This window comes from Megascapheus bottae, chromosome 10, assembly GCF_031878675.1.
Source record: "Megascapheus bottae isolate mThoBot1 chromosome 10, mThoBot2.hap1, whole genome shotgun sequence".
In the NCBI taxonomy this organism is placed as follows: Eukaryota; Metazoa; Chordata; class Mammalia; order Rodentia; family Geomyidae; genus Megascapheus; species Megascapheus bottae.
In genome coordinates this window covers 6,856,454-6,880,613 of record NC_143518.1, presented here as the reverse complement: position 1 = coordinate 6,880,613, position 24,160 = coordinate 6,856,454, and the positions used below count along the sequence as shown (strand labels likewise).

At 37.7% G+C, this 24,160-nt stretch overlaps 1 protein-coding gene across 2 annotated transcripts in view; it reads left to right on the top strand.

Annotated features, from left to right (window-relative positions):
- The window catches only part of Fbn2 (fibrillin 2), a 199,313-nt gene that overhangs the window by 41,759 nt on the left and 133,394 nt on the right, over nt 1-24,160 (top strand). For both annotated transcript variants that reach the window (XM_090340122.1, XM_090340121.1), the window contains exon 6: nt 15,230-15,427. In XM_090340122.1, coding sequence (XP_090196248.1) covers nt 15,230-15,427 — 198 coding nt within the window. The remainder of the gene's footprint in view (nt 1-15,229; nt 15,428-24,160) is intronic.

Genomic DNA, 24,160 nt, shown 5'->3' with positions numbered 1-24,160 from the left:
GATCCGCTATACCACTTTCTACAGTGATTGAACAAGCTTACATTCCTTTCAACAATGTATTAGATTTCTTTTTTGGCCACATCCTTGCCAGCATTTGTTATTGTTTGTTTTCTCGAAAATGGCCGTTCTAACTAGAGTGAGGTAGAATCTCAGTGTTGTTTTGATTTGCATTTTCAGAGATGTTGAGCATTTCTTTATGTATCTACTGGCCATTTTATTTATTGGGTTGTTTCTTGAAGGGCTTAACTCTTGAGGATTTAAATGTTTGAGCTGCAAGTATATTCAATATATTTGACCTTTCTCTGATGTGTAGCCGGTGAAAACCTGTCATTCCATGAGCTTTCTATTTAGTTTACAGTAGATGAATGGCTAGAGAAAATGTGGTATACACATGATAGAATTTTATTTATCTATTAGAAAGAAAGATATTGTACCATTGGTAAGGAAATGTAAAGACTTGGAAAAAGTTATATTAAGTGAAGTGAGCCAGATCCAGAGAAACAAAGGTTTCCTTCATTTGTTGTAGATAGAATGTGTCTATAACTCTTCCATTAACCACAGTGGGCAAACGCAAGTGGTTACAAATGAATTAAATGAAGTGTAGTAGACTCTATAACAAGCTCAGATAGCATAATTTTTTGGAAAGAGATGGTCAGAGCCCAACAAAATCAACACCAGAAAATGGGTACATCAAGAGGTGGGGATAGAGCCAAGAAGAGAGGGGTGGATGAAGAGGTAAATGGAGGCAAACTGCATCAAGAATTCATTGTCTATACCACACATTAAGGAAAGTAGGAAAGGGTGGGTTGAAGGAAGATGAAAATGTTGAGAGGGTGATGCTGATCAGATTGCCTTGTATTCAGCAACTGCTTTGTTATATAGCCCCTCCTTTGTAAAACTACTTAAAGATTATTGAAAAAAATATTTTTAAAAAGACAGAAATAGGGCCGGGAGTTTGGCCTAGTGGTTAAAGTGCTTGCCTAGCACGCACGAAGACCCGGGTTTGAATCCTTGGTACCACATACATAGAAAAAAAAAGCCGGAAGTGGTGCTGAGGCTCAAGTGGTAGAGTTCTACCCTTGAGAAAGTCCAAGGACAGTGCTCAGGCCCTGAGCTCAAGCCCAGGACTGGCAAAAAAAAAAAGACAGAAATAGTGGTGTGGCTCAGGTGGTACAACAACAGTCTTGAGTGGTAAAGCTAATGGTGAGCACTAGATATTAAGTTCAAGCCCCAATAACAGCACAAAAACAATCAAAACAATACAGATCTGAGAATGTAAACACAGAGGCATGTGAGGGGTTGAGCGTGCTCAGGGTGCATGGAGTAGGGAGGGAAACGCAAGTCAGCACCTTGGATTGAAATGGATCTCAAAACGGAATCTTAGCTTTGCTTATTCTACCTCTTTGATTTTCCACACAGTACTTGATTTCTGATCTTTGAATTTCTGAATTTATAAAAATGGGGCAACAATGTTTTTAGCACTTTAGGAATAAAGAGAGAGAAGTTCATAGAAGGGACACCCAAATGTATGCTCTGCTGAGTTAATTTTCTTCCTTGATTTCTAAGAAAGGCGCACAATGAGATATCATTTCGCCCAGTAAACAAACAAAATAAACTACTTGCCTCTCTATTTGGTGTGCAGAGAGTATAAGGAAACAGACACTTCTTGGCACTGATGATGAGAATATAAATTGGCACCACCCATTCAGAGAACAGTTCTACAATAGTTTCAAAGTGGATACTTGAGCCATCAAGCCCAGAGCCAAGAATTTAGTTTATGTAACAGCTTGCCAACACATGTAGCCATAAAGGATGTCCAGAATGTCTCATGTGATGCTGTGTACATTTGTAATAAGTTGAAGACAGAGCACATATCTACTGCAGGGATGTGGTCCAGTGTCTCCTGGTGCCTGTGATTGTGATTCTGATAGGAAAAAGTCTCAACTGACTGATTTAGATGTTTGTTAAAAATTAGATCTGGCTGTTGATTCTCACACTTGTAGTCCTAGCTACCTGGAGTTTGAGAATGGGAAGACTGTCACTGGGCGAGGTGACACATGCCTGTAATCCTAACTACTCAGGAGGCTGAGATCTGAGGATTGCAGTTCAAAGCCAGCCCTGGCACTAAAGTCTGTGAGACTCTATCTCCAATTAACCACCGAAAATCAGAAGTGGCACTGTAGCTCAAGGGGTAGGGCAGTAGCCTTGAGCTGAAGAACTCAGGGACAGCACCCAGGCCCAGATTTCAAGTCCCACCACTGCAGAGAGAGAGAGGGAGAGGGAGAGGGAGAGGGAGAGGGAGAGGGAGAGGGAGGGAGAGAGAGAGAGAGAGAGAGAGAGAGAGAGAGAGAGAGAGAGAGAGAGAGAGAGAGAGGGGGGGGGGGGAGGGAGGGAGGGAGAGAAAGAAAGAGAGAGAAAGAGAGAATGGGAAGACTGTTTCACGATTTTTTTGGGTAGGTCCTGGACCTGGTCCAGGTCAGGACCTGGTCACAGTCCCCAAGTTTCTTTCTACTCAAGCTAGCACACTACATTTGAACCAGTGCCACTTCTGGCTTTTTATGAGTAATTTATTTTCTTCCTAGGCTGGCTTTGAACTGCAATCGTCAGATCTCAGCTAGGAATAGCTAGGATTACAAGTTTGAGGTACCTGGTGCTTGGCTAGACAGAAAATTTTAAGACACTACTCCTCAGTGGAAGAAGCTAGGTATAATTGTGTGTACCTGCCATCTTAGCTTCAGTGGGAAGCTTGGCAAAAAAAAGCAAGATATGTGCACATTCTTTAATTTATGACACATGGTGCCACATGACAAGTTTTGGACATCCTTGATGACTACATATCTTGGCACCTTTTTCAAGGCATCGGCACATACAAACATCTGTGGTTTGTGCCTATAATTCTGTCTACTCAAGAGGCTGAGATTTAAAGATTGTGTTTCAAAAAAGCTCAGGCAGACATATAATCAAAACTCTATAGTCTGTTAACCAGCAAAAATCTGAAACTAGAGGCATGGCTCAGGTGGTAAAGTGTCAGCTGTGAATGAGAAAGCTAAGCAAAAGTGCAGAGTTCAAGTCCCAGAGACATCACAAGACAAAACGGGCTGGGGACATGGCTCAGCAGTACAATTCTTGTCTAGCAAATATGAGGCCCTGTGTTTGAACTCCGGTCCAGTTAAATATTCCTTTTTCTTATATTCAAAATAATCTAAAATACACTTTATTCTTTGGTCATATTATTTATTTTAACAAATTAGTAAAATTTTATTTGTTAAAACATACATATAATACAAGGTTGGCATCTTAATTTTTTTTTTGCCAGTCCTGGGCTTGAGCTCAGGGCCTGAGCACTGTCCTTGGACTTTCTCAAGGCTAGAACTCTACCACTTGAGCCTCAGCACCACTTCCGGCTTTTTCTATATATGTGGTACCAAGGAATCAAACCCGGGTCTTCATGCATGCTAGGCAAGCACTTTAACCACTAGGCCAAATTCCCGGCCCCCATCTTAATTTTTTTTTAAAAATTTTTTGGTCAGTCATAGGGCTTGAACTCTTGGCCTGGGTGCTGTCCCTGAGCTCTTCAGCTGAAGGCTCGTGCTCTACCATTTGAGCCACAGTGCTACTTCCAGTTTTCTGGTAGTTAATTGGAGATAAGAGTCTCACAGACACTGTGCCTGGGCTGACTTTGAACTATGATCCTCAGATTTCAGCTTCCTGAATAGCTAGGATTACAGGTGCCCAGCTGTCATCTTAACTATTTTGAATATCAGATAGATCTAAGATGTGCATTGCAACGCATATCTGTAAAACCATCTGCTTCATCTCTTCACAGAACACTGTATCCTGTAAAACTAAAAAGTCTTTTTAACAAATTAACCAAAACTCCCTCTTCTTCTAGCTCCTGGTAGTCATTGTTATTATCTCTAGGAGCTTTAGTAGGCACCTCATATAAGTAGAATTGTATGGCTTTAATCCTTTTATGACTGGCTTATTCACTCCATTATGCTCACATTGTAGCATGTGTCAGGATTTTTTGTTGAAACTGAAGGCAATTCCATTCTGTATCTTTACCCCACATTTACCAGTTGCATGGAGGGCTTCCATTTTCTGATTAACTGCAATGCTGTGAAGATGGGCTTATGAATGTGTCTTGAGTGTTCATAGTCGTAATAAATTAAAATAGTTATTTAAAGAGAACTTCAAAATAAAATATTTCTGTAAATAAAAGAAACACACACTACTTCTATTCATTTACTGTCTAAGCTATTTTAAATGTACCTGATACCTTTCTTAACAACTTCAGTTGTATATCTTATAAATTTCCACAAGTACTTACATCATTCTAATAAACTAAGTATGTATACAAATGTTCAAACTAATGAATTTATAAAATTTTGAATTTTATTTTAATGGACTAATTCTCTATACTAGTACAGTGACATTGTAAATTTAAAACAGAACTCAAAAAAGTTGATCATGTACTTAACTCAGAGTTTTATAACTCCAATGTAGTTTTAGAGAATGGGTCAAGCACTGTTAATCATCATAGGTATGCAATGTTTAAAGTTTCCTTATGAAAATATATTAATTCAGTGACTATGATTTTTTAAACACTTCTGTGCTTAATTCTAAAATGTCCTGTGGTGGAAGGATGCATGCCCATGAAGGAAGACAAATATAGTTATTTCAATTTTTTGTAATATTTTGAATACTGTTATTAAGTTTCAGCTCAGTATGTCACTTTATGTGTATAATGAATGTTGATCAGTGTTGCCCTTCCTATAATTCTTCCCCACCTGTCCTGAATCCACCGATCCCTTCAAGTTTCCTTTTACATGTGTGTACATTCTCACTTATGTACATTCAGTATTGTGACTGTCTCAACCATTTCTCTCTCCATTCTCCCTTCCATTAGCCCTATTCTCTTACACAATATGTATTTCAGCTTCCTGGTATTCATTTTGTTAAACCATTTGGTAATTGTTCATAAGGGTTACACTAGGGGAACCCATCCCTCTGTATACCATACCTGAGTCAATTTGATCATTTATATATACAAATGGCCCTCTGTTTGTTTTCATATAGGTTTATATTTTAGATCAGCTTTCCATATATGAGAGAAAATATGAGTTCTTTGTCTCTCTGAGACTCACTTTCTTCACTCAGCATATTTTCCAGGTTATCCCTTTCTACAAATGGCATAATATTATTCGTTTTATATGAATAAAATTATGTTTATGTGTATGTGTCCACATGCACACATACATTTCATATTTTCTTGGTTAATTGTAGGGCATCTGGGCTGTTTCCATAACTTGGTTATAGTGAATAGTGTTGCAATACAAATGCCTTTCTTTTATGTTGACTTGCAGTCTTTTAGATAAAATTCCATTCTACTGTTAGATTTTGAGGATTCTTCATATTGACTTTCATAATGGTTGTACTAATTTACATTCCCACCAATAGTGCATTAGAGTTACTTTTCCTCACATCCTAACCAACATTTTTCTTGTTTATATTCTTGATGATGGCCGTTCTGACCAGAGTGAGATGGAATTTCAGTATTGTTTTTGGTTGCATTTCCTTTTTGCCCCAAAATGTTGAGTATTTCTTCCTGTGTTTATTGATCATGTGAGAAGTATTTGTTTCTTTTTTGCCAATTTGTTAATTGTATTATTGATTGGGGGTTTAGTTTTGAGCTCCTGTGTCTTCTGGTGATTAGACCCTTCTGCGATATATATGGCTAGCAAGGATGCCACCTCCATTAGGCTGTCTTTGCTTGTTGAATTTATCCTTTACCGTATGCAGTGGTATTTGTCAGTTCACTTTTCTATTTGCTAAACTCCTAGAATTCTTGTCAGAAAGTTCCTGCCTATGCCAATAACTTTTAATCTTGCCCTTATTCTTTCCGGTAATCGTAGTTTTATGATTTCAGGTCTTAATTGCAGTCTTCGATTTGCTTTAAATTGGTAGTCATACCGGATAAGACACAAGGGTTTCACTATTGGCATATAGAAAAGGTACTGACTTCTGTGTACTGATTTTATATCCAACTGCTTTGGGCTGCTTTAGATACAGGATTGTATCATCTGTAAATAGGGATAGTTTGATTTCTACTTTCCCTTTTTAGATCACTGTCATATATTACTCTCACCCTATTGCTCCGGCTAAGAATTCCAGTACTCCATTGAATAGTAGTATCCTTTTCCTCATATTGGAAGAAGTGGTTTTAGTTTCTCACCATTTATTATGATGTTGACCATAGGTTTGTTGTAAATGCCCTTTACTACGTTGATATATGGCCTTTCTATCCCTAGCTTTTCCAGAGTTTTCTTAACACTGGATAAAGTAGGGAGTTGCAGGCTTTCAAGGAAGATATTACTAAGCTCTTTTATCACCATTAGGAATTGCCTCCTCTGGCTGTTCTGTTTATAGCTGTGATCAGATTTTTTCACCTGGCACACTCACTATACTCTTATTTACAACCATAATGGGATTAATGGAAGCCTATTATTTATTAATACTACATCAAAAGCTCAAAGGAGATACTCACATAGCCAGAATCATCAGACTCAAGTTGAACCACATTACATCATTCTTTGTTGTATACATTTATATCTGCAGCTTCCAAAACAAAAACATCACCTGATTACATGTTTCATTTCTTTGGTCCTCTTGAAAGGAAAAACTTGCACACCAGTGTCTAAAACCTGCACAGATTGGTGGGAAATCAGATGGTTAGTTATTTCTTAGGACTAGCAATTCTTTTATATAGTAAATTAAGAAGGGGATATCTTATTGTTTAACTTGTGATTACAGCATAAAAGATCTCTAGCACAGCTGCCCATTGCTCAACTCCCAGGAGCAACAGTAACTTCCTGGTGTATATGGGAAGCTTCTCTTAAGTTGCACAATGGACAGGCTCTGTAGCAGTTTACCATAGCTACGACTTCCCACCATGTCCCATGGGCCTACTGAGAACACGCAGCCCACATTCTTCATTTTATTCTTTTCTTTTTTTTTCTTTTTTGTGGGTCATGGGCTTGACTCAGCCTGAGCTCTGTCTCTGAGTTCTTCAGCTCAAGGCTACTTTCCTACCTCTGGGCCTGGGTGTTATCCCTGAGCTCTACAGCTCAAGGCTACCCCTACCCTGGGAGCCAGGCCCCACTTCCCGTTTTTCTAGAAGTGAATTGGAGATAAGAGTCCCAGGTCCTAGACTCAAAGGAACATAGGCCCAATAGTCTCCCTCATTTGTCATAATCAGTAGAAACCTTGGGCTGTCCTAGTAGAGATTTACAATAGAACAAAATCTAGAGACATGAGGCCAAATAGTATGACACTAAATGTAAGGACCTCCAGGATAAGGCAACAAAAGCTATATATTGAGTGATTGTTGTTCTTAAAGTACTGTTATCTCTCATCTCTTTTACCATCCCTTGGTTATCTTATATTGTTACAATATTTCACCTTGTTATCTGATATATTTTATATGTGCTTAACTGGTTATTTGAAATTGGATAGGGAAGAGGGGAAATCAAGATAAGCGGGGGGAGGGTGGGAGGGAAATGGGGACATGTCATGAGAAAGGGTATCAATGTTTGTGAAGTTATGCACCTTCTATCTGATGAATATAATGTAACCCTTCTCTTAATCACAATAAAAAAAGAAAAAATGTGCAAGGGAAAAAATACCAATTCCATACTTATTTGATGAGTTCTCTTTCCCCTAAGTAGTACTTTAGAGGCTTAGAGCCTTTACTACAGTCATAACTCAAATTTTCTTATTTGTGGCTTTTGAATTGTGTGTGCTTCATCCCGAAACCAAAGCCTAGACTCTTAACTCACTACCTCAATTTGGCCACCTCTTGAGGATAGGTTCCAAAGGCACCCCATCACAGTGAACCTATTATTGTCTCCTTTTATATCAGGTTAAGAAAACTGAGAAGGCCTCTACACTTGCAGTACTTTTGTTAACAAATTAAAACATGTTAGTCACTTAGGAAAAACAGGCATATAGTAAATGTACTATAAATATTTACTAGTGTGGTTTCCTATAAGACGTATAACAACCCAGCATGGTGATGGCATTCAACTACAATACTAGTGGTAGATAGTTTTTCTGTTAAGTACAGTCCTATGACTAAACTGCAGGCAATAGAAGATGACTATGAATCCTGCCACTGTCTAGCTAGGCATGGGAAAGCTTCTTTAGGTTTCATGTTCATTTTCTCTTCGGTGGGGTTTCATGTTTAATGTCAATGTCAGCTTTCAAGGGTACTTCAAGAAAATGACAAAATCTTACTGTCTGTTTTTCTGAATGTATGGAGGAGAACTGAATATATAACCCACTTCCCCTGGAAATTTTCAGGAAGAATAAATGTTTATTTTGTTTCAAAAAGAAAGAAAGAAAGAAAGAAAGAAAGAAAGAAAGAAAGAAAGAAAGAAAGAAAGAAAGAAAGAAAGAAAGAAAGAAAGAAAGAGAGAGTCTCAGGTCCTTTTGTGCCCAGGCTGGCTTTGAACCTTGATCCTCAGATCTCAGCCTCCTGAATAGCTAGAATTACAGATATGAACCACTGCACCTGGCTATCCAGTTCTTACTCTACCATTTCTTCCCCTTGCTTATTCCCTGTCTTGGTGAGCACAGAGTCTATCATCTGTAATTTGAAATTGTGATTAGCATTACCCTTACTTTCCTTAATGGACTGTGTTTGAATGCTACAGCTACTAATATCTCAGTGAATTTTATTGTTTAGAACTGCAAAATGTTACAAAATGTGCTGATTAGTCCCTCTGAATTTGTATTTTTTTAAAAAAATAATTATCTTATTCCACTTAAGTTCATGTTTTTATCCACCATATAAAAGCACACAGAGTATCACCTGAGAATTACACAGGTTCCTAGGTCAGCTCTCTTTCGTAGTGTCTTCTTGCCTTGCCATCTCAGTTAACTGGAAGAATCTGACACCTCAGTATGCCACTACTATAGACCTGCTGGCTAGCTTCCTGCTTCAAAGAGAAAGTGGGGATGTCCAGAATGTTGCCTGTTTCCCCTGTGCCCTGACCTCCTTCTGAAGTGCCAAAGTACTTCTGTTCTATGTATACATTTATGTACAGATTTTAGCTGTATGTTTAGCCTGACACCTTATAATTTCATGTATACAAATTACTCAGGAAAGACAAATTTATCAGACAGCAACTAAATTAGTAGCTAATTGAGGTTGGGTTAGGAAGGGACATTCCAAATAAATGAATATCTTGGGATAATAAATTTATTCCAACTCTAAATCAAAATAAATTCTAAAACTGGATTGCGATGATGGCTGTACATTTCAGTACATTCATCAAAACTCATTGGTAAACACATTTAATGGTAAACACGTGATGAAACCACATGCAGTGGCTTCCATCTGAAATCCCAGCTACTTGTGAGGCAGAAATCAGAAGATCATGGTTCAAGGCCTAGCAAGACAGAAAAAGAGTTAGTGGTAGAGTGCTGACTGCCAAAAGTGAAATGCAATAAAAATGCAACATGGTACATTTCACTTAGATATTAGAAAATCAAATGAGCAATATGTGTCCCATGGACTACTTTTACCAATTGTTCTTGGTCTTATTGTAATTAGTCAAGTATCTATTTCTATTCTAATATACTGTTACAATTTTGATCCTTTTGGATTTTGTCTACAGCCCTCACTCTGAGTGGTTAGCATAGCATATGGCAGTTTGTTCGTGATGAAACTGTTCTGGAGAGATTGCATAGCCAATAACAATTAGTTCAGGTATTTTTAGGACTGACTGTAACTGAAACATAGCATAGGGTGGTTTAATCTGATCAGATGGGCTGCATTCCTTTTTGTTGTCTAGTATTTGTTCTTATTTTACTTGTGAGAAATCATTGAACACAAAGGTCACTGTGAGTTTAATTAGCTGCCCACCAGAAAATGAAATATCATCATACAAAAAAGAAAGTAGAGTGTGAATATTGTAAGGAGGAAAACGTAAACAAAGGAGCTTGGTAAGAAATGTTAAACTCTACTTCTGGAAAAGCGGGAGGGAGGGTTGTCTAATCAATATTTTCCCTAAATGAAAGATTATTTTAGAAAACCAACAGCTGGCCATGTCTAGATATTCCTCTTCTCTCTAGAGAAATGCTAAGAGGATTGTTTTTGAAAAAAAAAACAAAACAGGTTTTCTGGAGCATTAGTTTACTTAAGCATGGGATTAGATGAAGCGTGTTTAGACTCTCTCCTTGGGAACCTGAAAAGTATAAAGAACATGAGCACATGTATTCTTATTTGATGCTAAGAGAAAGCAATTTTTGAATATTTTTGTCCTCACTTATTTGGAACTTAATAAAATTTAAAATTGTGAATCTAGTATTTGTTTAAAACTATCATAGTTGGATATTTTTTTTTATTAAAAAAAAAAAAGCCCGTCGTGGCAATCTGTTGTTTGGGAAACATCCTACTTATAAGGTGGACATACCTTTACACACATACCAAAGAATATTTAATTTCCAAAACACAAATTGCAACCAGCACATCTGTTGTTCTTATGCAGGGCATTATAAAATGAGCTATTTTATTGTAATTAATAGAAGGGTTACATGATATTTGCCAGATAGATGGTGCATTAATTCCCATACATTGATACCCTTTCACATGTCTTGGTACCCATTTCCCTCCCCCCCCCATCATCTTGTTTTCCCCCCTTCCCTATCCAATTTCAAATAACCAAACACAAATATATCCGATATATCAGGTAACAAAGTGAGATACTGTAACAATATGAGATAAACAAGGGACAGCAAAAGAGATGAGAGATAACATAGTACCTTAAGAAAAACAATCATTCATTATATGGCTTATGTTTCTATATCCTAAAGGTCCTTTCATTTAGGGTCCTACTATATGGCCTTTTGTATCAAGGTTTTGCTCTATTGCAAATCTCTGCTAGGAGAGCCCAAGATTTCTACTGATTATGACAAATGAGGGAAACCCTAACAAATGGGGCAATGTCATTCTTTCTGACAGCAGCATAGGATTCCATTGTGTATAAATACCACATCTTGTTGATCCACTCATCAACTAAGGGACATCTAGGTTGGTTCCATATCTTTGCTATAGTAAATAGTGCTGCAATGAACATTGTTGTTCTGGTGGATTTAGTATGTCTTTGTTTCTGGATGATTGGGTAAACGCTAAGTAGTGGAATTGCTGGGTCATAGGGGAGCTCTATGTTTAGTCTTTTGAGGCACTGCCATACTGCTTTCCATAGTGGTTGAACGAGTTTGCACTCCCACCAGCAGTCTAGTAGTGATCCTTCCTGGCCTCATCCCCTCCAGCATCTGTTGTTATTAGTTTTCTTGATCCTGGCCATTCTAACTGGAGCGAGGTGGAATCTTAGAGTTGTTTTGATTTGCATTTCTTTTATGACCAGAGATGTCGATTATTTCTTCATGTGTCTATAGGCCATTCTTTAAAGAAATAGAAGAGGCAATCCAAAATTTCATGTGGAATAATAAAAGACCCTGTATAGCAAAAACACTTCTTAGCAGAAAGAACAGCACAGGAGGAATTTCAATACCAAACTTTAGACTCTATTACAGAGCTATAATTATCAAAACAGCTTGGTACTGGCACAAGAACAGGACTGAAGACCTATGGACTAGAACTGAAGACCCAGATATTAAACCACAGACCTATGGTCACCTAATCTTTGACAAGGGAGCCAAAATAATAGAATGGAAGAAAGACAGCCTCTTCAACAAGTTGTGCTGGCAGAACTGGTTAAGCACCTGCAGAAAACTAAAGTTGGATCCTTCTTTGTCACCCTGTAATAGAATTAACTCCAAATGGATCAAAGACCTGGAGGTAAAAGCTGACACTCTGAAAACTTTGCAAGAAGGAATAGGAGATATACTAGACCTCCTTGGCACAGGTAGAAACTTTCTTAATAAGGACCAAGAATCACAACAAATCAGAGAAAGCCTGGATAAGTGGGACTGCATTAAACTGCCGAACTTTTGTATGGCAAAGGACATAACTAGTGAATTAATTAGGAAGCCTACAGAGTGGGAGAAGATCTTCACCAACCATACAACAGACAAAGGCCTCATATCTAAAATATATCAACAGCTCAAAAAATTGAATCACTCCAAAACTAACCTCCAAAGTAACAACCATCCCATTAAAAGATGGGCCAAAGACTTAAAGAGAGTCTTCTCTGAATAAGAAACAAAAATGAGGTATTTTTGTTGAAGTTAAGCTGTAGAGTAAAAGAATATTAAACTAGCTTGCCAAAAGTGCCAGGTTTTATTTACACCCCCCCCCTCTCTATCTATCTATCTTTCTTTCTTCCTTGTTGTAGGGCTTGAAGCCTGGGCCTGGGCGGTGTCCCTGAGCTCTTCAGCTCAAGGTCTTCAGCTCAAGTTTACCTCCCTATCCCTGAGCCACAGCACAAGAAAACAGTGGTTAATAGGAGATAAGAGTCTCAAGGTCTTCAGCTGGCTTTGAATCATGATCCTCAGATTTGAGCCTCCTGAGTAGCTCGGATTATAGGCCAGAGCCACTGTACCAGGCTAAAAAGTTTCTTTTTCTTTATATTAGAAAGCCTCATTTCTGGCCAGGAGTTTGGCCTAGTGGTAGAGTGCTTGCCTAGCATGCATGAAGATCCGGGTTTGATTCCCTAGTATCACATACATAGAAAAAAGCCAGAGGTGGTGCTATGGCTCAAGTTATAGAGCTCTAGTCTTTATAATGCCCAAGGACGTGCTCGGGCCCTGAATTCAAGGCCCGGGACTAGCAAAAAAAAAATCTAAAAAAGAAAGCCTCATTTCTAATTGAGAAGTTCGAAGTTTTACACGGTTTTTAAGAAAGGTTAAATTGTCAGAATGCAGAAGTTATATGACATGGAAGGCTCCCAACCTTGATATTTTGATTCAAAATTATTATCTAAGTTTAATTTTCCAATTTAAAATTGTTTACAAAAATCCTAACAGCATTATTGATTGTTCTTCTTTTAAGTATGAGATTGTTTTGTTCTTACAACATATCTGACTTACATCTGTTCTAGCTTTCTCTTGACATGGGAGAATGTCACTTGTGTTAGAATTCACTGGGAAAGCATTAGCGCCCTGTTATATTGAGGTACTAAATTTTGCCTGCCATCTTTGTCAAATGAAAAATGTTTTTTTTATACTATCATATTTTAGGAGCAAATACAGGTCACTAAATTGATTAATACTAAACCTTTTCTGAGTTAAAAAAAATAAATTGATTAATACTCAAGGAACTGACATTTTTCTGATTTCTTTTATCTCTCAAAGTAGCAATAGATGCAGAAATAGCAGTAAAACTCATACACACACATATTTAATGTTCATGATTTGCTCTCCTCTAAAGGAGTACAAAAGGGTTAGTAACATTTATAGCAAGAAGAAAGGTATACTAACCATCAAGTTACCTTCAGTCTAACCAGCCCTTTAAGTATAAAGATACAATGTGGATCTCATGAAAATCTTGCTAAACATAGGGGGAAGTGTGAGTCTCATGAATATCTTGTTAAAAATATGCAATGTGGATCTTATGAATATCTTGTTAAAAATGAAAATCATAGGCCCTGAGTCTACATTTTAACCAGATGCAAAATGACATGAACATGAGTGGCCCATAGACCACATTCTGAGATAGAAGGATTACATGGATTTCTCAGCATTGGTGAAGGAGCCTACACATCACACATGGCACATGTTTACTGAGGCTTTCATTATCATCATCATAACAGCGGCAGGCAATGACAACAGCCATGGGCTAGAGAACAAAGATGATACCACAGAGGTTCTTATATCAGAATCTCACAGATTACTTAAATCTGTAAGACTTTGGGCATTATTCTCTTTCTAACTGTGCTTACTTATAGAACCAGACTGACACAGCAATTGCCATTCTTACTGGATCTAAATATTTATAGACAGGAAGCTGCCTGTATATATGTAGCATTGTGGATGGAATTCATAGTCTTGCATTTGTTAGGCAAGGGCTCTAACCACCTTAGCCATTTCTCCAGCCTCTTTCTACGTTGGTTATTTTTGAGGCAGCATGTCACTTAATACCTGAGCCTGCTTGAGCTGTAACCCCTGTTCTAAAGTTTGCCTTGCTGCTGGGGATCACAATCCTGTGCCACTAGGCCCAGACATTGGTTGAGACGGAGTCTTTAACTTCTTTTTTTGCACTAGGCAGCTTTGAACCAGGATCTCATATAGTTAAGATTACATATTTGAGCTACTTATTCAGCCCTAAATGTACACATGTATATACATAATTGTATGTGGACATGTATACATATAGGTATACATATTTGTATACTATGCATATGTATATATATATGATGTATATGTGTTTTTTTTGTTTTGTGTGTGTGTGTGTGTGTGTGTGTGTGTGTGTGTGTGTATCCGTACTTGAGTATGAACTCAGGGCCTGGGTGCTGTCCTTTAACATTTTTTCCTACAACAGGTTGGCAGTCTTAGATTCACTTGCAGGTTTTTAGTTATTAGTTGGAGATAAGAATCTCATAGACTTCCTCCTTGTCTGGCTTTGATCTGTAATCCTTAGATCATAGTCTCCTGAGAAGCTAGGATTATAGATGTGGGACACCAGGACCAAGCTTCTAAATATATTTTTGATATGGGGAAATATATCTTTATAGGTCCATTGAATTTTCTACACTCTAGTCTGAAAAAAATATTTGCTAGGTGAAGAGGAAACCTTAATACCTTCAGTGACAAATGGGTCAGGGTATTTACAGCAGTGTTAGAGCAAGTGGGAGGGCCTGGAGAAGCACACTTCAGTCCAATACTGCCACATGGCCTCATGGGCCTAGAACTTCCAATAGTTCCAGAAAAGAAACGCAGATTTCATCTGAAAATTACCAGTTTTTAATATCTTTGGCTATTAATTTACATCCTTCAAAAACATTATTCAGACAAGGAGACACATCTGTGTATCAGATATAGCCCGTGAGCCACATATTTACAGTGTTCAGTGTAAAATACATTGAAGTCTCTTAATGCACTTCTCAGAGTGACAAATTATGAATTTTCAATAGGAACTTCTGTAACCTTTTGTCTTTAGACTCTGGTCATAAGTAATAGCCTGTGTTTTCTACATTTGGAAGTTCTGATAGAAGATTGGTGCATGATCGTAAAACCTGTCTTTTCTTCTTCTCTCACATTTCAGATTACCGAACAGGCCCATGTTTCACTCAGGTCAACAACCAGATGTGCCAAGGGCAGCTGACAGGCATTGTCTGTACGAAGACCCTGTGCTGTGCTACCATTGGCCGGGCCTGGGGCCATCCCTGTGAGATGTGTCCTGCCCAGCCTCAGCCCTGCAGGAGGGGGTTCATCCCCAATATTCGTACTGGGGCTTGCCAAGGTGAGTTCACTGTGTGTTGGTGCACAACCACTTATACGTCACCTCTTCTTTGCCCGGAGTTGAAGACTCTGGCACTGTCTATCGTAACTTTGAACACAATGTCCATTTTTGAGAGAGGCTTTGTAAACAAGCTTTATGAGAGAGAGTTTATATTTTTGTCACCTAATAAATAACCAGCCTCAACTATTGACATTAATGGAATGAAAAAGAGAGGCAAACATGAAAAATAAGGGAAAATGAGGCCAGGAGTTGGGCCTAGTGGTAGAGTGCTTGCCTAGCATTCTCAAAGGCCTGGGTTCAATTCCTCGGTACCATATACATGGAAAAAAGCTGGAAGTGGTGCTGAGGCTCAAGTGGTAGAGCTTTGAGAAAAGTCTAAGGACAGTGCGTAGGCCCTGAGTTCAAGCCCCATAACTGGCAAAAAAAATAAAGGAAAATTTTAAAATCTACTTTATGATATTATAAGAGAAGCCAAACCAAATGGTACAGCTCACCTGTATCCTCAACTGTTCACTAACCAATACCCAGCCCAGGAAAAATATATCTTCTCTCTATTTTATTCAGGATATAAGAACCTAAACTGAGATAATAGAGGTACCCTATTTGTGTCTAGATTCATTTTGTTTCTTTTGTGGATAATTACTGAGTCTTCAGAGATAAAGTGCCCAGAGTAATTCAGCCCTCATAACTCACATTGGTTACAGTCTTGTCTTTAAACGATCTCTTGGATCTCTCAGTTCTACCCATGTCATAGATGTATATGTCAGATGAGGTATTAAGAGTGCTACTAATAGCTCTTTCAATCCAAGAGGCTCCAAATGGTTGCATACTTTTACTATTTTAAGTAATTTTAATTCTTATCACATACTTACAGTTTTATTATTTTAACTAATCGTAATTCTTATCACTGGCCATTTCTCTCCTGTCATAAGTAATGAATTATTATTATTTTTTGGTGCTGGTCCTGGGCTTGAATCCAGGATCTGGTTGCTGTCCTTCAGTTTTTTTTCCACTCAAGGCTAGCATTCTTCCATTCGGGCTATAGCTCTACTTCAGGCGTTTTGAAGGTTAGTTGGATAAGAAAATAGTATGATTCTTGGATTAGTGATGGAAATGATACTATTCCTACATAAGATATAGGGAGTTAGATTAATTTGCAACAATTAAATATTGTGTACTGTTAGATCTGAAATTTATTAGATTGACATCAGTGAGCAGTATTAGAAGTGAAGATGTCAGGCTGCCTCCTACACTATCATGTAAAGGTCCCAGTTTAAAAAGGGAGCCAGGTGCTGGTGGTTCATGCCCATAATCCTACTTACTTCACAAGTTGAAGCCAACCAGGGCATCAAAGTCTGAGAGACTCCATATAAATTATCTGACAAATGCTGGACTGGAGGCATGGCTCAAGATGTGGAAGTACAATCCATAAGCAAGTAATCCAGTCCAGAGTTTAAGGTCCTCAGTTCAAGTTATGAAACTGGTACACACACACACACACACACACACACACACACACACAATTAATCTAATGCAATACACACCAAATGAGAAGTATGGTTTTGGAGTTCATGTGTAAGTCTTAGTCCACTGAATAATTGTGAATGCTTTGCATAATTTGTTAAATGTATCCTGCAAAGTTTTGTTAGTTTTGTAGTTTTGTAAAAGGTAATACAAGCTTAATGTCCCTAATATAAAAACCCTAAAGACTTCAAAATCGAAAACTTTTGAGAACTAACATGATACTAAAAGTTGAAAATCCAGTCCCTGCCCTCCCGTAACAATACCATGAAAATACACATTACCTAGAATCTCATGTAGCTTTACTTTCACGCTCTGTACAAAAGCACACATGAAACATATTTAATTCTGCCCTTAAGCTTGACTCCTATCCATATATCTTTATGTTTATGCAAATATTTCAACAAACATTCATAAAACATTCTAAAAAACATTAAAAATGTGACATTTGTGGTCTCAATCATTTCAATTAAAGGATATTCATACTATTAATATGGACACATGGTTCACACCTGTAATCCTAGCTACTCAGGAGGCTAAGAGTTGAGGATTGTAATTTGAAGCCAGGCTGGGAAGGAAAGTTTGGGAGATTGTAATCTTCAACTAGTCACCTCCGGCCAAAATAACCAAAACCCAAACCAAAATCAAAATCCAAAGAATTAGAAATGGTGTTGTGGATCAAGTGGTTGAGTGCTATCCTTGAGAAAAAGGATCCCAGGGACAGCATCTAGGCCCAGAGATAAAGTGCAAGGACCAGCCCTATTGCCACGCTCTCTCCCTGCCCCCCCAAATTATGTATATCTAAATCCTTTCCAGTCAAAACTACAGAGATAACACAAGGAATGACAATATAATTCAGCTGATTAGAAACTGTTCATTTTATCAATATAAACCTGTTGGCACTTGTGGAGTTACTGGATTTTTAGTAACAATCAGATGAGATGTGAAGCTATTCATGTCTCAGATAAGGATGATGATTGTGTCAAATGTCATGCTTAATCTGTTGCTTTAGCATAGACAATAAAATTTCTGGATTTTTTTGTGTGAAAATTGGTCCGATTATATGTTAGAAGTACACAATTTGTTTCATAGGGAAAATACAATATATATATATATATACATTTATTATACTCCATAGATGTTCCAGACTGGTGTAACATATAAACTATATAATTTACATAAATATACTATAATACTATGTAGATTTTCTAGGATGATAATGAGTAGATTTACTATTTGTTTTTATTCCGTATCACTTCTTACTTTCTAATATAGTTAACTTTCTTGTTGCTTCTGATCTTTCTTTCCAGTGAGATTAGTTAGCACTGCAAGGGAAGAAACCAGCTCATTTTTGAGCTCTAGCTCAGTTTTCTCGCTCATAGGTGGTGCTCTAGCACTTGAACCACACTCCTAGTGTGGCATTTTGCTAATTAATTGGAGATAGAGTATCCCAGACTTTTCTGCCCCGGCTGGCTTTGAACCATGTCTTAGTCTCCTCCACCGGCATGATTATGTGTATGAGCCACTGATGCCTAGCACAAAAGAAATCATTTTATTTGCTGATATCTGTTACAGAGCTGAAGCCGTGCTGGACATGAAGTAGATACTTATTAAATATCGTTCAGCTAATGAATGAGATTAGGACTGAAATGTTTCTCAAGCATCAAGGCAGTTCACTTAGAGAAAGGCCTTAACTTCAACCAAGACACTCAGAATGAATTGATGCTCCTCATCTGTGTTTATACTCAGAATATTTTACTTCAGTATTTTGTCAGAGAGGCTTGGTATTTCAAAACACAATCATTTTAAAATATGTCACTTGATCTCACATTTTTAAGATGTCTCTCAGGATTTTGTAATGTCTGAAGACTTACTTGATTGTGTTTATGTAGCATAGATAAGTTTTGGACTCCCATTTGCCTTGAAATCTAATGGCTTTGTACAGTAATAAGAGCAATTGAAATTTGCCACATTGTTAAGATATCTGGGAAAGCAAGTTAAAAAGTCCTGCTTTATTTCAAAATTATGGCATAGTCGGAAAGTTCTCAATTAAATATTAATTCTCATTTCAGGCTATTTTTAAACTACATCTTACTGTGATCTCATTTTTTCCCCTTTGAATTTCTAGACTTTAGGCTTCTAGTCTTTACTAAATATGTAGGCCAGATGAATCTGGAAGAAATGAGAGATGAAAAATAGCACACAGATATATAATACATACATATCATCCTTTTTAAAATAGTAGTGATTCCTTTTGCAGTATGATCGTAAATGTTTTATAAAACTGAAAATAAACATAAGCTATGTGGACAATAGTGTTCATAGCCTAATGTTGGCTCTAAGACACGGTTCTGAGTAGCCAAGACATTACCTTAAAACATTGCTGAATTTCTGAGTACAATGCTGTCATGTGGTGGATACACTTGTAGTTGCTTGGTCTGTGGCATTGGAGGGAATGAATGCATTGTTTGTGCAATATGTTTATGTAATATATAGGGTTAACTGGAGTGGGGCAACATAAAAAGAAAGACCTTACATTAAATACTGAGTGGTGGGAAAATCAGTACTTTTCATTTCTTTTTGAGGAAGCTGTGTGAAAAGGGAAAGGGCCTGTTCCTAGTGAGTTGTGAAGTCAGTCATCATAATTCTGGAGTGCTTTCATTTGGAAAAACATGAGAGATTTAGCCTCTTGCCTTTTATCCATATTTAGTGCTTTTGAAGGGCGGGGGGGAGTACTGGGGCTTGAGCCATACATTTCTTATGTTTTTTTTTTTATATTCTCTATTGCACAAAAAGGTCCAAATTAGTTCATAGATTGGCTTTCAAGCTTAAGCTATCATGAGACAAACCTTTTTGAGGTTGAATTAAATCCTTGTGGTAATATTCAAAAACCTTATAGGTGTCAAACTGATGTGCGTAATGTATAATTTTAATACAAATAGATTCCCAAATTTACGTTTATATTCATTGAGTCTATTCTGAGTAGACATGATGTATTATTTAAGGTTAATGCTTGTCTTTATGTCTTTATGCATTCAATAGTGTATATATAGGGTAAATATATTGATGCACCTGACATAGTTATTAATTTATGTCACTTATTAGCCTTTTAATTCCATATGCTTCAAAATGAAGAGCAGGGCTGCAAATGTGGCTCAAGTAATAGAGCATGATCCCTGTAAGTGAGCCAAGCAAGAACAAGACCCTGAGACAAACAGTGGTCCTACCAAACAAGCAAAAAGAAAAAGAAGCAGGGCATTGATGGCTTGAAAGCTGTAATGTTAGCTACTCTAGAGGCCGAGATCTGAAGGACTGTGGTTTGATAACGGCCAGGCCAGAAAATCTTTGAGATCCCATTTCTAGTTTACCAGCAAAAAAGCCAGGTTGGAGAAGTGGCTTAAGTGGTAGAATGTCAGCTTAGCCAGGGCAAGATCCCGAGGTCAAACTATGGAATCAGCAAAAAGAGAAACAATACCAAAAATACGTCATCAGTACCTTGTTTGTTAGATTCCATCTTGTGGTTTATCACTTCTTACAGTAAAGGATTGGTGCTCAGACTGCTTTATTCCAGGTAATACAAGAGGTTCAAGGATTAACAATTCAATGTAGTGTAGATCTAATTACTTCACAGGATATGTACCTGAATAAATAGTATTGCAGGCCCTAAATCATGTCTTGCAAAACAAAATCCAATGCACATTCTTTTCATATGGCCTTAAGCTGAGAATTTTAGGCCTTCTGCAAGGCAATAAATGGAAAAGATTTCATGAATATTTCTTTCCATATATTTTTTATTGTAATTAATGGAAGGGTTATATTATATTCACCAGATAGAAGGTGCATTACTTCACAAACATTGATACACTTTCTCATGTCTTATCCCCATTTCCCTCTCCCCACCCCCACCCCTCATCTTGTTTTTCCCCCTTCCCTATCCAATTTCAAATAACCGAATACACATATATACAATATATAAGAAGGTGAAATACTGTAACAATATGAGATAACCAAGGGACAGCAAAAGAGATGAGAGATAACAGTACATTAAGGTCAACAATCACTCATTATATGGCTTATGTTTCTATATCCTGGAGGTCCTTTCATTTAGCATCATACCATATGGCCTTAGGTTTTGCTATATTGTAAAATGTCTGCTAGGAGCGCCCAGGGTTTCTACTGATTATGACAAATGAGGGAAACCATTGAGCCTATGTTCCTTTGAGTCTGGCTTACTTCACTTAATACGATTTTTTCTAAGTCTTTCCATTTCCTTACAAATGGGGTGATGTTGTTCTGACAGCAGCATAGAATTCCATTGTGTATACATACCATATCTTGTTGATCCAAGCATCAACAGAGGGGCATCTGGGTTGGTTCCATATCTTTGCTATGATAAATAATGCTGCAGTGAACATTGTTGTGCTAGTAGATTTAGTATGTCTTTGTTTCTGGATGATTAGGTAAATGCCAAGTAGTGGAATTGCTGGGTCATAGGGGAGCTCTATGTTTAGTCTTTTGAGGAACTGCCATACTGCTTTCCATCGTGGTTGAACGAGTTTGCACTCCCACCAGCAGTCTAGTAGTGATCCTTCCTGGCCTCATCCCCTCCAGCATCTGTTGTTATTAGATTTCTTGATCCTGGCCATTCTAACTGGAGTGAGGTGGAATCTTAGAGTTGTTTTGATTTGCATTTCTTTTATGACCAGAGATGTGGAGCATTTCTTCATGTGTCTATAGGCCATTCTTATTTCTTCTGCAGACAAGACTTTCTTTAAGTCTTTGGTCCATCTTTTAATGGGATGGTTGTTTCTTTGGAGATAAGTTTTGGAGTGATTCAATTTTTTGAGATGTTGATATATTTTAGATATGAGGCCTTTGTCTGTTGTATGATTAGTGAAGCTCTTCTCCCACTCTGTAGGCTTTCTATTTGACTTGCTAGCTATGTCCTTTGCAGTACAGAAGCTCTGCATTTTAATGCAGTTCCACTTTCTCTGATTGGTTGTTTTTCTGGGTCTTTATTAAGAAAGTTTCGACCTGTGCCAAGGAGACCTGGTGTATCTCCTCTTCCTTCTTGTAAAGTTTTCAGTGTATCTGCTTTTACCCCCAGCTCTTTGATCCATTTGGAGTTCATCCTGGTACAGGGTTACAAAGAAGAATCCAACTTTAGTTTTCTGCAGGTGCTTAACCAGTTCTGCCAGCACCACATGTTGAAGAGGCTGTCTTTCTTCCATTCTATTTTTTGTCCCCCTTATCAAAGATTAGATGGACATAGGTCTGTGGGTTAATATATGAGTCCTCAATTCTATTCCATTGGTCTTCAGGCCCGTTCTTGTGCCAGTACAAAGCTGTTTTGGTTACTATAGCTCTTTTATGGAGTCTAAAGTTTGCTATTGGATTTCATGATTATTTGATGTGTCTAAATTAGTAAAAATAATTAGGGACAAAGAATTCTTGGCAATCTGAATTGACTGTGCTAACCATATCATTATAACATTTAACTTTACATAATCATGCTGTCTCAATACACATCATTCCTTTATAACCTAAGCCTACATATTTAGATAGACTAGGATCTTACACTCCGTTGAACGCAGTAAGAAGCCCCATGCATATAATTAACAGATTCTAACGCAGGACTCTAAAATAAAATCCTATAATACCCATTTAAAATCAGTGTTGGGAAGGCATTAGGATGGGGGGAGTCTTCCAAACATATACTGTTAGTGTGATCATTCTGAAAAGCTAATGACGGTTCCAGACATTCTGTTAGTGAGGAGAGGAATGTTCCTGGAAGAGAGACCACTGATTCTCCTGTGAAACAAAGAGAGAAAGAGGGAGGCCATTTCAGAAGAAGAGAGGGAAGAGAACACAAAGAGAAGGAAGAGGAGGAGGAAAGTTTGGGACAAGCCATTTTTAAGTGTCCTCTAGTAGCCTTTCAGCCCTGACACCACTCCTGGGGGGGTAATGGAGAGGTCAGAGGGGAATAACAAGAAATAAGGACCACTAACGAGCAATTTAAAGAAGTACTTAAAGAAGCCCCATCAAAATCACCTTGAAGTTCTCAGTGGAAGTTGAGAATTATGCCCAGACCAAGAAAAGAATATAGAGAGTGTGTTGGAAAGCCATTTTGGATCATATCTTCTACTGAGAATTTCAAACCAATCTATTTTTTCTTGGCAGTCTCCTAAAAGAAAAGATTCTCTGCTTGAGAAAATCACTCTCATGGAAAAATAAGCAATAAAAACTGAAAAAGGGAGGAAAAGAACATAGGAAATGGCAGTTGAATAATATGCCGCAAAAAGGTCTACTGAGTGCATGTTCAAATATTTCTTTTATCTGAAAGAAGTTAAAAAATAATACAGTTTCTCTTAACAGGTGCTGGTGATGGTTAAGGGCAATCAAATGAGCTAAAAAGTGATTTGTTAGTACTCAAACAAGACTCTGAACATTTAAAAACATTGCATAATGAACGACAAACAATACAGGACTACATCTACACAATGGAAAGAAATCAGAGAGAATCACACCAATAAATAACTGTAAGAAAACAGTACATTAACAATGGAAAAGCTGACATACTGTGTGAGCCGTACTAAGGAATGCAGGGGATAAGAACCATAAAAAAAATTTAATGATAATATAGAAACACTTTTCAAATTAGACAAAAATCTACTAAATGGAAGGCATTACATTTCATTAAAAAGTGAATGAAGATTTGTGGCTGGGAGTTTGGCCTAGTGGTAGAGTGCTTGCCTAGCATTCACAAAGACCCAGGTTCAATTCAGGAACATACATAGCAAAAAAGCCGGAAGTGGTGCTGAGGCTCAAGTGGTAGAGCTCTAGCCTTGAGAAAGTCCAAGGACAGTGCTCAGGCCCTGAGCTCAAGCCCAGGACTGGCCAAAAAAAAAAAAAGGAAAAAGAAGTCAATGAAGATCCATCCTGCTGATATATTAAAATACTGAATGCAAATGTAGTTGTTAGTTTGCTTGTTTCCTACTGGCCTCCCATTTCTTTGTTGTAGTTCGTACATGAAGACACTAGCCAGTGTCTAAGGATAGCTTTAGTTGCTTTATAGAGGATCCTGTTTAGCAACACCATAGAAAGCCAAGAAGCCAGTTACAAGTTCTCTGTGGTAGTTCAGGAGATGCATGATGGAGGCTGAGATGAGGGTAGAGGTAAAGAGAGGTGTGTGATAGTTGGGAAGTTTACATT